Source organism: Vidua macroura, chromosome 1, assembly GCF_024509145.1.
Source record: "Vidua macroura isolate BioBank_ID:100142 chromosome 1, ASM2450914v1, whole genome shotgun sequence".
Taxonomy (NCBI): Eukaryota; Metazoa; Chordata; class Aves; order Passeriformes; family Viduidae; genus Vidua; species Vidua macroura.
The window spans coordinates 100,069,878-100,084,924 of NC_071571.1; the positions used below are offsets into that span (position 1 = coordinate 100,069,878).

At 33.8% G+C, this 15,047-nt stretch overlaps 1 protein-coding gene across 3 annotated transcripts in view; it reads right to left on the reverse strand.

The window, feature by feature from the left end:
- Nucleotides 1–2,040: 2,040 nt before the first annotated feature.
- Nucleotides 2,041–15,047, reverse strand: part of LOC128814074 (cadherin-7) — a 72,088-nt gene continuing 59,081 nt past the window's right edge. For 2 of the 3 annotated variants that reach the window (XM_053989647.1, XM_053989662.1), the window contains 4 exons: nt 13,612–13,733; nt 12,085–12,202; nt 9,820–10,071; nt 2,041–2,553 (listed from right to left, as the gene is read on the reverse strand). In XM_053989647.1, coding sequence (XP_053845622.1) covers nt 2,060–2,553; nt 9,820–10,071; nt 12,085–12,202; nt 13,612–13,733 — 986 coding nt within the window. In that variant the 3' untranslated portion in view covers nt 2,041–2,059. Of the gene's footprint in view, nt 2,554–8,656; nt 8,669–9,819; nt 10,072–12,084; nt 12,203–13,611; nt 13,734–15,047 lie in introns of all 3 variants that reach the window. The other variant, XM_053989652.1, reaches the window with a different exon arrangement.

The following is a 15,047-nucleotide window of genomic DNA, read 5'->3' on the forward strand; positions in this document are numbered from 1 at the left end:
TATATATATATATATATATGCTTATATATATATATTTCATACAACTAGAAGCAAATCTACTGAATTATGAAACCATGATTGTCTATTAACATGTAACTCAAATTAAGTATGTTGTAGATGACTAAAATTATTTTTCTTTTCTGTTGGAGCTGAAGGCCACTTTCACATAATTAATTGATAATGCTGGGCTGCAAAAATTACAGAGCCTTAATGACAATTTTCCATCCCCCAGCCTCACATCACTCATAAATTAGGATTTCAGTACAAGGATCCTTCTCTCAGAAAGAAGTACTTTTAGAGTGAGCATCATCCTCTGTGGAGCACCTTCTGTTCACAAACACAGTTCTGTAAACAATTCTGTGTACCTCTCAGTAATTGCAGGCAGGTCAAGTAATTTCAAGTTAGATACAAGCAAAAAATTTGCAGGAACAGACTCTAATTTAGGAATTCATCTACATTTTATCTAAAACAAAAAAAAAAATCTGAAATAATACCTAAACCCACTATTTTACTTATATATGAATATGTCTTATTATCTAGTAATAAATCATGAAAGATGAAGTATAAATATTGTCAGAATCATAAAAAAGTTGTCTTATTCTAAGAAATCCTACTTCAAAATCATACAGTATGTTAACCAACAATAGTTGTCCTTCTGTTTTGGCACTCCTGAACTAGCATAGAAATCACTTGTAGTGAGTTAACACCTTGGGGAAATAATACTTATGTGCAGCAGGATATAAAGATAACCTCTGAAGTTAATAGTATTACATTGCTTAACATAAGAAAGAAATAGAAAACATCTTTTACTGTGATTCATCTGCAGCAAAAGAGAAGGGAAGGAGAAGAGCGAGGTGTTTACAGTCTTTGAAGCATATAGCATGTTTAACCTTGAAAATTAAATCTTGCATTAAACACACTCCCAGCTACCTCTGCAGTCTTCTTTCAAAAAATTCAATGTACAAATATCTTCTTCAAATGTCTCAGACTTTGTAATGGCTCAGAAGAACAACTACACATCCTTGGTGCTGCTCTCCTTTCTGTGGGATGAATGGTGAGTGGCCTTGTTTACTGTAATTTCTCCACTTCCATGCTTCATTTCCTACATTTATCCGAGACTGGAGAAAAATCAGCATGTTCTGACAAGTCTAAAACCATGAGGCAGTAAAATGGACCTGAATTTAGTGGAGATTTGAGTTCCAAAATAAATATAACACTTCATGTCAAACAATAATAAAAAAGGATAAATTCTCCTGTACAAATCAGAAGAGAGAATAAAAAATAGCATATAGATAGCAACACCTTTTCTATACCTACATGAGCATCACAAAACTTCCCATCCATAAGACTACACCTCCATATTTATCATTTTATGTGGATTTTAGGCTACTTTGTAAGTTGATGACACTCTGTGGCATTTCTTAGTACAAACAATAATTTCTCAAAAGCTACCCAGAAAATTACAGAGATTTCTAATTAAATAACTCTGAGAACAAACAGGGAGAAATACAAAAAAAAGTTTCCTGGGCTTTTGTTTGTTTTCATTAGTCCTTCTGCTTTTGTTCTAGTAAGCTGTATGCACACAGTAAATAAAATTTGCTAAAAAAACCCTTGCCTGTGTAAATACAATGTACTGTAATATTGTATTGAGTTACATATTTGAAAATTTATTTCTTCTTAAGACAGAGACTTTGTATTCTCAATACATCAATACTGTGAAGGCATCTACAGAGTATCACCAGCTCACTGAGGTGACTGTATAACATACTCTTGAAAGTGAGTTGCCTCTGCAGGTATTTGAGGGTTGCTATCTATTTGAACGTGGCTGAGCATTTCATTTTATCAAAAATGCCTCCAAATGCTCATATTCTGTGTGGTCAGTGCAGTCCCTAGGACAGTCTAATGAAGGTATGTTCCACCAAGGCAAAAACAAAAAAGAAACAAACCCAACAACCTAAAATTTTAAAAATGGGAAAATATTTACAACTTTCCTCAGTCTGTTAGGTTGAGTTTTCTGTTTTAATATTCTTCAGTGCATTTTCAGAGAAAGGTTCCAAGGCTAGGAGTATAAGCATTCTGGTCCGGTCCCATACATATCTGCAAGCCTTTTAAAACGAGGGCCCCAGTCACTGAGGTAATCGTAGTTCTGGTCAGAGTTTGAGCTGATGGAATCTAAAGAACTGAGCGACTCTGCCACCGAGCCATTCCCCTCAAATGCGTATGTCTGCAGGGAGTCATAGGGCGGCGCGCAGGGGTCCACGTCAGCTTCTTTTAGTCTTTCCCAGATAAATTCCCTAAAAATGACATTATCTGGGATACTTTTAAAAGTCGGTCTGCTCAAGAACTGAATCTCAGGTGTCACGTCCCTTCTGGTCTTGGTGTCTCGCATGATGTTGAGGTTCCTCAAGGCAGCCATGTCAAAAGCCTCTGTGTCTTCTTCTCCACCACCCTCATCATCGTACCTGACAATGTTTTCTCTGATATCTCTCTCTTCATCAAAAATGAGGGGCTCTTTTTTCCGTCGCCTCATGGTGACAATCAGCAAGACAAGAACTGGAACAAAGAAAAGCTACTGTTTTAGCAGTGCTGAAGTTTTCTTGTATTTTTCCAAATGTTGGAAGTAGTCATTAATTAATATGGCAAAGATCCACGTAAATAGCAAGAAATTTATGCAGTTTGATGTGAAAGCTAGCTGATTATGAAATAACATTTAAACTATAAGATTTTTAGAGCCTAAAGAATCTATTTCCCAAATCATTCAGGATTAGCATCTTCATCTCTAATTCTAATACCCTATATTGTCTGCTAAACATAAATTTCAATACTGGTTCAGCCTGACTATGACAATCTCACAGCCAAGAAATTATAATAATTTTTAAAAAATAAAAAGACCTTTTCTTGAACTCTTAAATGCCCAAGTGATAAAAGCACATTCATAAATTGACAGAATAGAATTTAAAAACCATGGTTTGGAAAGTGACTGATTTAAAGTGTATGACCAATATCTGCTGAATAAAAACAAAGTTTAAAAATTTTATATTGGACAACATCGATTTTTTAAGCAATGTGTAAAATAAGACCATCTTAGTTCATGGAATAAAGCCACCTCTATATGAGATCTCACTTTCCTGAAAAGTGCAAAGTACTGCACTTGAGATTTATCCCTTACATCTTATGAGAACTGCTCGGGCTAGAGTTTACTGGATTAACCAGTACTAGAAATATAATTGGTTATTTAATTTTAACCCTTAAAGTTTCTTTCAGCTTGAAAGCTAATATTAGGCTGCAGTAGAAGCCAAAAACACTGAAAGAAAATAGCTCAGGGCTCCTCTTGTTCTAATGCAGTTTTGGTAGAGAAACATCACTGGTGACATACAAAATATGGAACCAGTACTATGAATATTGCATCCATCTGTGGGACATGATGGAGTGTGAATCATCCTCCTGGAAAATAATTAATACTATATTGTAGCATCTGGATAACATTTGCTGAGTTAATGACACCCCTAGGAAATCACAGGCATCACTATGATTGAAAAAATAACAGTATGTTGAAAAGTGTCATTCCACATTTAATTAATCTCTTCTGATTTTATGATTATTTTTAATGTTAAGAATATGTGATTATATGCATTGATAACATTTTCAATGTTTACTTACAATGCCAATTAAATGCTGTAGAAACATATGTATAAGCAAAATCTAAAAGGTGATAGAGATAAAATTAAGCTTGAGGTTCCCTAGGTAGTCTCAAAAGTGGCCTCCACAAGTTGCATGATGCAGGACTACCATTCTTGAAAGCCTTTTCATGGAGTGATCTTAAAGTCAGTATCAATCTAGTCATTGTGAGGAATGACTTAATATTAGGATCACTTGGCTAGAATAAAGCAGTACATCGTACAAGAAAGAAAGCTGTATATGTCTATAGATGTTATGGTACTATTTGGAATTGGCTAAAACCAGAAATGCCTTTCTGCACTATTTTTATTTCCCTTTGCAGCCACACATGTCTAAAAATAAAGCTGCAAATACATTTTTTTTCCCCCTAAATTTTTTCACAAATATATTAGGCAACAATTCTTTCCTCTTTTCTCAGTAACTACCAAACACATATCCAATAATCCATCTACTAATAGATGTCTCATGACTATATTACTACGTAATCAACATCACCCTTTCATATTTTTTGCCCCTGGCATCTACCTAATTCATCCTTTATGTATTGAATTCAGAAGACACTAGTTTGGGGCATTTTGCTTTGAACAATATTTACATATGCAGTTTAATAACATGAAATGTTGACCTTTAAAGTGACACTTGTGAAATTTCAAAGCATTCTGATATTTGTATAATAAGCTGTAAATTATACGGCAGAGAACATAAAATTGTCATCAGATACAATTGCACTCCACTCCTAATGTTTTTCTTTATTGTAAAAGATATTTTGAAGTGAAATTACCTTGCTGACAGTACAAATAGATATTTCAAACAAGATTTATATTGGCATAACTTCTTAATGATTGTTTTTAACATTTACTGCCACATTTTATTGCCTTATAAGTAAGCAGCTAATAATTTACTTTACTCAATAAATGCATTTTTACTCTACTGTCCCTCTTAACATACTTCATGTTGAAAGTTAAAGACATGCTAATAAGTGTAAAATACGAAACTTAGTAGAAAGGTCTGCCTAAAGGTACAATACAATGAATGTTTTATATAGTGTTCCTTCCACCTCTCACACTTGCTTGAAGCCAAGAAAAATATAGAGTCTTTCTAAAGGTTAAATATTTTAGCATTTAGATAACTTTATAAGATTATTAATTTCTAGCCTTTCCAGCAGCCATGAACAATAAAGTTTAACCTCTAAATGAACAAAGCTTTAGCTGCATTGCAGGAGCTGCAGAAATGAATACAAACCTTAAACAATTTTCACTGCTATTTAAATCAAATGCAAATAGTTTCAAATTTTTTTCATTTCTCATTAAGTCATGGTGGGCTTTTATTTCCTACATTTATGACAAAAGCAGACATTAAGTCAGTAATTAGGGACTGTCTGAACTTTTAAAAACCTAATTTCATGATTCTTAGAAAAGAAATAATACAGTGGAAAACCTTTAGGCACAAATGTATTGCACATTGAGGGCACTAGATTGGCTCCAAACAGATACACCCAACTCATATTAAGGAGATGAAATGACAGTTTTCATATGAAATACAGATTTCATATGTGATGCAACAAATAAACAAATCAATCAATATTTTAAGCTGCTAATTATAAAGTCTTAGTAACCAGAATTAAAAAAGACTGATTTAAACTAACCTTTTAATTCTTCCAATTTACCTACATTTTTAGAAATATTGATTTCCTTTAATAGGTACAGTAGCCAAGCAAAAAAAATTGTCTTTATATTAGCTGTAGTAATGCACAGTTTTATCATTGTGTCTAATATACATTTAATGTTTGTAGTTTCAGTACACCTAAATCAGTCTTTAAACAAACACCTTCAAATGCAAGAGAGGATTTTTGCTTTGCCACTTTTCAGTATGCTTTCTGGAATTACCATGAATTTTCCAATTTGGTATGATCTGGTAATTAGTCAGGTTTAGTTCACCTAAGCATATTTCTCTGGTTTAGTATTAATTTTTCCTTTTGTACTCAAGGCAAATGCAACAAAATTGTAAGGAAGCCATAAAGTCATGAGAGGCCCTGAGGGAGAAGACTACATGCAGAGCTATACAGAAAGGCGCAGAGCTAAATCACAAGCATTACCATGAATTGTATACACTACACCCCTAAGCCAGGAATTTACTATAGCAATAAACCACATCAGCTGCGAGCAGATCTGCACACTGGTTTATGCCTTAGGTGTGTCATGATTCATAAAGCTGATGATTGGAGATCCCCAGCCATCTAAGCAGCACACTAATAACCTATTAACTTTACCTTGCAGTTGCCAGTACAGTCAAATCAGGTTTGGGGATTACAGAGGCCAAGACTCGGGAAACTTGAATTTAATTCCCACTTAACAAACTTCACCTCTACCTGTTGTTTAATCAGTTTGGCCTGATATTTGCAAAGTGACTGTGACCTTTAAATGCCCGTACAGAGTGACCCTAATCAGCTCCCTAACTTTCAGAAAACAGCTGCTGCATTTCATATTCAACCATCTTCTAGAAGTGCTGCTTTGGGTTTAAATGTTTTGCCCCAGTTACACATTTATCACTTTTAAAACTGCAAGGCCAAACCCTACACATATTACATAGTCACATTCTGTACACATTATACCTATTTAGAGAGTAGAATTCTTATGACTAGAACTGCTTCTTCTTGTTTACAAATCACAGTTATGTGTTCTGATTTAATTTGGGTTTTGCAGGTATTTTGATAAAGATTACAAATTTGATGTCTTTCACCTGAAAAAAAATTATTTAAAGCTGTATTTTCAAGTTCTATTAACATATTATCCTTGTAAACTCTAGTGCCACACCAATAGGAAGCTTTCTTCAGCTTTCCTAAGAAAATAGGGGACACAAATATATTACATTCTGAGGTATAGAAGACAAAAATTATGAAAAAGTATTATGCCAATATAGCTTTCCATTGCATCAGTACAAAGAAAGTACTTAACCTCTCAAATGTGATGACATTATCTACAGGTGAATATTCTGTTTGTGTGATTTTATGTAGACATTTTATGCTGAACAGTTGTTACAAAAGCAATTACTGCTTCTGGAAGATGCTAACTGAAAAACAAATTACCTTGAATTAAATTACCATATAATTTTCTGAAAAGTTAAAAAAATTTCACTTGCTTTCCTCAAAATTATGTGTAGTTCAAAATTAATCAAACTGCCTTTTCATATGCTTTTTATGATTTTTTAGATTTTTTTCTTTCTGTGAAACTTAGCCTTACTGCATAATTAGAAAGCTGTTTTGAGTAATTAAAAAAGTACTGGAATTTTCTTGTGAAATAAAATTTACAATTTAATCTCCATCAGTCAGTCTTAAGATAGAAAGAGATTTTGTTTTTAAATATTTTTAGCTTTTAAAAATTATTTTTGTTTTGAAAAATAGTCTATACTCTGTTATATACAATTAACATAAAAGAGTGTAATTTAATAATGTTCTTCTTTCTTAGAGTCAGTGAAAACATTGTGCTTATCTAAAACTTATTGGTCACTTAAGTAAAAGTAGTAACACTAAGAAATCCCACTGAGACAATCCCGGTCTTGGTAAAGACAAATGGTTATAAAACAGCCATAGGGATGTATGGGGCAAGATCAAAAAGCATATCATACTAACTTTAAGAAAGTAAGACCTGGTTGAGAATTCAGGACCCTGGTGCCAGAATGCATGTATTCATTCCATCTATGCAAATTTCATGCTTTCTCTGCTTTACAACTGGCACCAACATTGAGATTACATTGATTAATGTGACTGAATTTGCACTGTGTGTTAATCTTGGGTTAGGAAAAGATATTGATTCAGTAGACCGTATCCTCTTTTCACTGATAAAGTCTTACCCAAAAATGTGCATCCCTTGTTCCAATCATGGAACCATTTGCCAAAAGCTGAAGCCTGTTTTTTATGCTGTACTAGTAGATCTTCAGCATTTTTTTGAGGAACAAATGCAAAGAGCAAAAGGGCAAAAGTAAATTCCTAAAAATACCACCATGCAGCTGGTCCCAGAAAACATATTCTAGGAGTAAATGAGAGAAGAAGAAAGGCTCTGGGACCAGGCAAGGAACTGGGTTGCATTGGGCATCAGGGATGCTTAGGTACCTCTTCCTTGTGGACACTGGCATGTGGCCGAGACTAAAATGGGATACAGTACCAAAATGCAGCACTCAAAGCCAGGGTTATCATACAAACACAGCCTAACCTGTTCCTGCAGCTTTGAACTGTACTCAAAAGGAATAATTTAGACTAGAAGTGATGGTGGCATATACAAATGTCTTTATGGATAAACAATGTTGATGCCTTCAGCCAGATGACTTTGGAAAACCAATATTTTTGACAAATAAAATCGGTGGTGAGGTGGTAATATGCAAGATTTTTTTACCAAACCTTTGTTCAGAACTCTTTAAAAATAACTGGAATAAAAGCTCAAGTTTGTTGGTTTATTGGTTGTATTTTGACTCCTGATGTACTGAGTAGAATAAGCAAGTTATTTGGTGCCATTCAGTGATCTTCTTGAAATCCGACTGCTTCTATTTAAGAAAAGTTTATGACCAGACCAAGCTGCATGGTACCTACAGCAGTTTCCTATGTAATCTTCAGAAACTAGCTTTTCACGTATAACAAAAATTGTGAGATTTTCTTTTGGGATCAAATGAATCACTATGGTTACAGGACTTTTTATTCCTAAGTATATTGGACTAAAGTTTAAAGTGGGTGTTTTTTCATTGATACTAATGCCAGTTGATATAAGAGAATATTTTTATATCTTTTTGAACTCTAACATTTAGCTTCATGTCCAAATAAAGTTCATTTGTGTACATAAATTGGCTAGAAATGCTACCAGAAAAATGGTATTTAAAAAATGTTCATTAAAACTTTTGGCAATAATTCCCTTCCATTTCTTAAACCTAGGCCTAACTACCATGTGTTGAGTGAGAATAAAGTCTTATGGTGTTAGATTTTTTATGTCACGGAGATGGAAAACTTTAGAAATGCCATTTCCTATATATATATAGCTACTGAGTAAGTTGGTTGCAGAGATAGTGATCTTTATTACGCTGTAAAAAAAGTATGCAACAGGTTTTTCATTTTGGAGTCCTTTAGAAATATTTTAGCAGAAGCAACATTTCTTTCTAATGGTTTCCAGTGACATGAATCAAAGTGCAAAAGAAGACATATCTGTTCATGGTGGAAATACTGTCATGGATAGAAGTTTGGACACAAGTCTCTTGATTTGACCTATGCAAATTGCTTTGATAACAGTGGCAGATAACACACCACTGGGATTATAGCAACATAAGAAGATTGTGGTCTTCTCCCTTTCCTTAGGCTGGTATGTACAGATAGGGAATAGAAATTTTTTTTAATTGATTGCAACACTGATGAAAATTCTTGTGTGCTGAAGCGGGTACCCTGTTAACATAAGAATTTTCAGACAAAAACCAAAACTTCATTTTGCTCACCTTATCCTTCATCTTTATTTCTTGATTTGACCCTTTACTCTCCCATTTACTGTTTAATGACTAGGTATTACAGGAGAAATGCTAGGCAAACTAGGATGTTGACACTATTCCACTCTTTTCCACTGCCTTTTATCTAGTTGCAGTTTCACTGCTCAACATAAAATCCAGCTGTGCTACCATTTGCAGAAGTAACAAAAGATCACTCTACAAATGATGTCAATTAATTATGATTCTCATGAGTAAATTGCATCTGTTGTATTTTCTGAATATCTTTTGTTCTATGCAAATCAGTAAATGTTTAAAAACAGTTATGCCTGTGGAAAAGGGACACACTGCTACTGGTTATATGGTGAGTATGTTAAACCAAATGCTTCCATAAACTGCATTGTCTATTTCTTAAATATTGCATTTGATGCAAGTAATATTTTTTTCTTTTACTGTTATTTCTTATATCTGTCTGGAGGCAGCTTGATATAGAAACAAAGTATCTAAATTGATAATCCCAATCTAAAGGGTTTTTTGTGCTAATGATACAAAATGCTGTTCTTTCTTGAATACTATCTGTGCCTGTCCACAGAAATCAAGGCAGAGGGGAATGTTGAAGCTTATATGAATGTATCTTTTGCCACGATACATTGAATGGAAAATAAGGGTAAGAGAAAGAAGACATACCTAGCAGTGTCAAGACACAAGCCAATATTGCTATCAAGGCTCCAGTGCTGAGTCCTGCAGGCAAGATATATGCTTCTGCATTGCATGTCTGAGCAATACCATCTGCATCACAATCACAGACCCTGATGGTGAGAGTATTAGTGCTACTAAGTGAAGGTGATCCGCTGTCCACTATGAATATTGGCAAGTAGAAAACAGACTGTTCCTGTCTTCGAAACCCATTTCTTTTGGTTAACACTGTCGCAGTATTATCTAGACAAAGGAATAAAAAGATACATTATAAAATATGTGACTTTTCTAAAACACAAGCCTATAAATAGTATAGCCTTCTACTTAAAGACTTTATAAAAACATTTATATAATTTCAACAAGTTTACCTTACCCAGTCATATACTTTGAAGCTACAGAGGTAAGATCAACCAAAAAATCACATGCAACTAAACAAGAAAATTTCTATTTTCAACAAAAGAATATTTCAAAAATGCAGAGGTCCATTTGTTTTCAGCTAAGCTTACATTTTAACAATCTGGATATACAGTTGAAGATGAGATCATGATAAAAAAAAAAAAAATATCCTTCAGTGATCAGATTAGGTATCTAAATACATGTTTCCAGCTAATTTACAAGCAACTATTTCTACTATTTACAGATATAGACATCATATTAATGGAAGCAATGACCATATTAATAGGAGAATAGGTTCTGAAGATCAATGAAATACTTTTTTAATTCAAAAAAATTCCAGTCCGTGCACAAACAAGGGAATTGTGCATGCAACAAAGAAATGCTGTTGTCTTCAGACTCTTCTGAGATTCAAGACGGCTATTATAATTAGTCTAAAATGTATAGTTTGACACTGATCTGAGTTGTGTGATTAAAAAGCCTGTGTGTTCAATAAGATACGTGAAAAACTCACTGTGTACAACACAGATTGAGAGCTCCTGAGAGGCAGGGAGTTACATTCCCCAGGTTGTTCATTCTGCTGGTCTGTCTTATCTATCTACTTACCAAGCTATCCATAGGCAGACATATTGGTAGCCAGTAAAGTTATCTTATTATGTCATCTATTATGATCTATCTGACAAAATATGTGAACATCTCTTGATATCACACGAGAGATGCATAAAATTAACTAATGTTGAATAATGCAGCTGCTGCTGTGTCTTGTACTTCCACTGATTTTACAGGCATTACAAAAGTCTAGTATTACTTTTATCAAATTACAAGTTCTCTGGAAGAGTGTCTCTTTTCATTAACTACTTTAAAGTTTTCATTAAGTCAGATTTCTGAACAGTCCTATTCTAATGCACTTTTATTATTTTGATCATTGCTACTATTTGAGACTTCAGTTTTAAACTGCAAGCTGCTCATATGAAGAAAATTAAGCATTTCATTAACTATATGTAAGGTAAGGCAAGGAAGACTTAGGTGAAAGAATTTTATTAGGTCACACTTACTGAATATTATTCAAAGTCTGTACAAATAGTGTTCTTCAGTGTCCATGTTTGTTTTTCCTGTTTTACTAATAGGATGACTTTGTAGCTCTGGCCAAGTACTGATCCATAAAAGAGCAATGCAAGAGCAATACCCTGTCTATTTAGTTCTGTTTGCTACAGCTAATAGCTAAACTGCCTGACACGTGCCCAGCTGCTGTACTGTGCAGTGCAACTAATGAGGGCAGTAATTAGAGTGTGTTCTCAGATATTTTAACTAACAGAAATGGGATGTCAGTGGGAGTCTTTGAGGAAACAGTCATAAGACGTCTGTGCAAATATTTTCATTATCAAAAGCATTCTTCAAAAGGGGATATACTTAGTTACTGAAAATATACGTTTTTCTAAAAACCAAACAAAAGCCCCACAAATCACAAAACATCTCCATCTATCATGTGCTCATTTTTATGCCCTGAATTATAGTAATAAGACATGAATTCCTGGACATATTTCAGTCACTGCTCCAAGGTAAAATCTAATTTAGATAAAAACCTATAAATACATGCAAAAAATGTGAAGAGTGACTGATGGGAAAAAAGAAAAAAAGGAAAGATTTAAAGATTTGATGCTGCTCTGTTTGGCTCAAGGCTTTATATGATTCAAACAACAGCTTAATTCTTTTGACAAATAGTCTACAGATAAAATTATTTGGCAGGCTGATTGTAGTTTATATCCTTACCAGAACAGAAGTTTATGTAGGTCATAATAAGCATGCTGCATTGAAAATGGAAGGTGCTATTGGTGAATATTTACCAAATCAAAATTTTCTTACCTTTGTTGTCCTGCAATGTAAAATTGTGGTTATTTGCTGCCTCTGCTGTTAAACTGAAGTAGAACTGATGGCCGTTTGGTGGGTCATCCTTATCAATTGCACTAATTTTTTGGATCACCTGTTTTGAGATACATCAGGGTTTCATTGAAGCATATGAACATGTACATTACATAACCCCTCTGTTACCTACAAAAATATCAACCCTCCCTCAAATTCTAATCATCTTGAATTTTGGTTTTCTAATCTCCTAAGGATGTAGAGTCTATTAATGTTTGACTCAACTCTTTACCTGTACCAAATTTATTGGCCAAAGTAATGCTGTGCCGCCTCTGGGAGAAAGTTAGGTCCTGCCATTCACCAGAGCTTGGAATAATAAACTACATAGCAACGGAAGAAGTGTGTCTTCTGGACACTTCTGGACACTAGTGTAGTTATCAGTGGCTGCAATCAATGTTGTAAACTTTCACAAGGAAACCATGATGTTTTTGAGAATTTGAATTCATGTACTTTTTTTTTTTTTAATATAATAGAAAACAGAAAGGCACATCATAAGTATATTATTATTGTTTTCTGGAGTTTCATTCCTAACATTTTTTAAAATTTCATTTTCTAAAATTCTGTCAAAATCTACCTCTAAAGAAAGTATCACCAGTGCTTAAAATCCACAAAAATTGGAAACTCCAATTCTCTGGTCCAATTCTAATCAGAGCACAGGGAAAACAGAGAGGGACAACAATAAGAGCATGCATAGTTTGTGTTTCTCATGAATACAAGCTAATAATCATGGTGGGTTTTTATCAGAATTTAAATTATGGGGTGATTTTGAAATGTGCAATGAACATCTACCACAGGAAGGACAATACACTGAGAGAAGGCACAAAAGCACAAAGTCTTCCTAGATGTATGCGGGAACTATGCAGGTGCAACATCTACACATTTTCTGGAAGTGGGAAGAGAGACTGAGAAAGTACATGTATTTTGTGAGGTCTTCCAAAGTAGAGAGGAAAAGGCAAAATATGCGGGACACCAAGGACAAACAACAAGTGATAGATTTATTTAAGTCTAGGACTACTTGGAAGATATTTGTGTAGTTGAAAATATGGAAATAAAAAATAAGAATACATTCACATTGTGAAACTGTGTCCTTAAGGTCCACACTTCCTAAGGGAATTAAAAGTATGTACTCATTTTTGGAATGGTGGACATTTAGTCTCAGAATGACCTTTGTTTTACTGTTTCCCACTTCCCACAAAAATTAGGAGAAAGTATGTGTTCTCAGTATAATTCAAAATTAGGTGAGTTAAGTAAAATGTATCAGTTATACAAGTAAGAAAGCCAGAGATTTTAACTCTACTTTCAACCAATAATTTTTATACCTGCATCTTTCCTACTGTTTGCTTGTATTGTTCATCAGGGCCTCATTCTTACTGTTATAAGAGGATTTTTCTTTATCTTAAAGCTGGAAGGCTTTCCTAAAGAATGGCTGATTAGCTGGTAAAAATAAACATAAAACCTATCAAGACACACCTGACCAGGCTGAGCATTTTCACAGACAGTTGTCTCATACTCCATGGCAAACTCAGGGGCATTGTCATTGATGTCAAGGATTGTGATGGCTACATAGCCTCTCCCAATCTGTGCTGGATTCTCTATAGGAAAAAGTCCAATAAAACAATTAAGAGGAGATCCTTGGAAGTTATTCTGAAGGTCATTATGTTTTTTATTTGCCTTCTTCTTTTGGATATGCATGTCAAATCAATTATAATCCCTCCCTCAAATACAAAGGAAGCTCTTGTCTTGATCTTCTGGACCAATATTTATGTGCTCCAGCTGCTTCAATTAACCTAAGATTTTACTCTCAGGATAAACTGGAAATCTTACTAATCACAGCATTGAGTCAAATCACATGGAAGAATAAAAGTAAGATGATGTAAAATCATCACCAAACTATCCAGAACATTACTATTCATATGGGGAATAGCATGATTGTTATGGGTTAAACTTTTTTTTTTTTTTGCTGAACTTCAGATGGATCAGTCTGTTGAGAAGTCAAAACCAGAATTTTATCAGCTATGTGTAAGAGAAAAGAAGAGAAGGCTGCATTCTGAAGCAAATCCCAAAGTATTTAAAGTGCACACAGAATTAAGTATTTCAATACTGTCATTAACATGTTGAACACCTTAAATATGAATGACATCCTAAACTGATACACTAGCTAAACTACGAGTATGTTCAGTCTCCAATGTCATACTTTAACCTTCAACACTAATTTTATTTTGGACTAAGCATAGGGACATCAGTGAGTGCAATATTTATTTTGCTTCTCTTTTGGAGCAGGGAAAAGGGCTGTTACAATCATTTTTTATCAAAAATGTTGATATTAATGTTACAGCAGGACAAAATAAAAACTTTACAAAACTTCAAATATGTAACTATCTTTTAATAGTGTATTGCAACCACATTTTAATAAATATTTTAAGCATCCAAATGTAAATCACAAGGCGGGTTTGTTTTTTTTTTTGTTTTGTTTTTTTTTTTTTTTTTTTTTTTGTTTTTGTTTTTGTTTTTTTTTTGTTTTTTTTTTTTTGTTTTTTTTTTTTTTTTTTTTGTTTTTTTTTGTTTGTTTTTTTTTGTTGCTTTTAAGATCACATGTGAAATACCAGAGAAGTAAGCCTTTTTGACACCAAATTTTTCCTCTGCTGAACTAAGCTTATTGAAAACCACGCCGGCATGCATATAGATTAAAGCAATACAAGTTTTCACTTGTGCTCCTAGACTCTTCTTTCTCTTCTTTCTGTCAGGTATGCCCCTTGTCTTCTTCATCAGTTTTGCTATAGGAAAATTTTTGGTTTCCATTTTGTGTTTTCAGACCAAAATTCTACTTGTTATAATACAAGATAGATTATCATAGAGACACTAAATGATAAATCTTAACTTTCAGGTTAAATATTAAATGAAGCTCA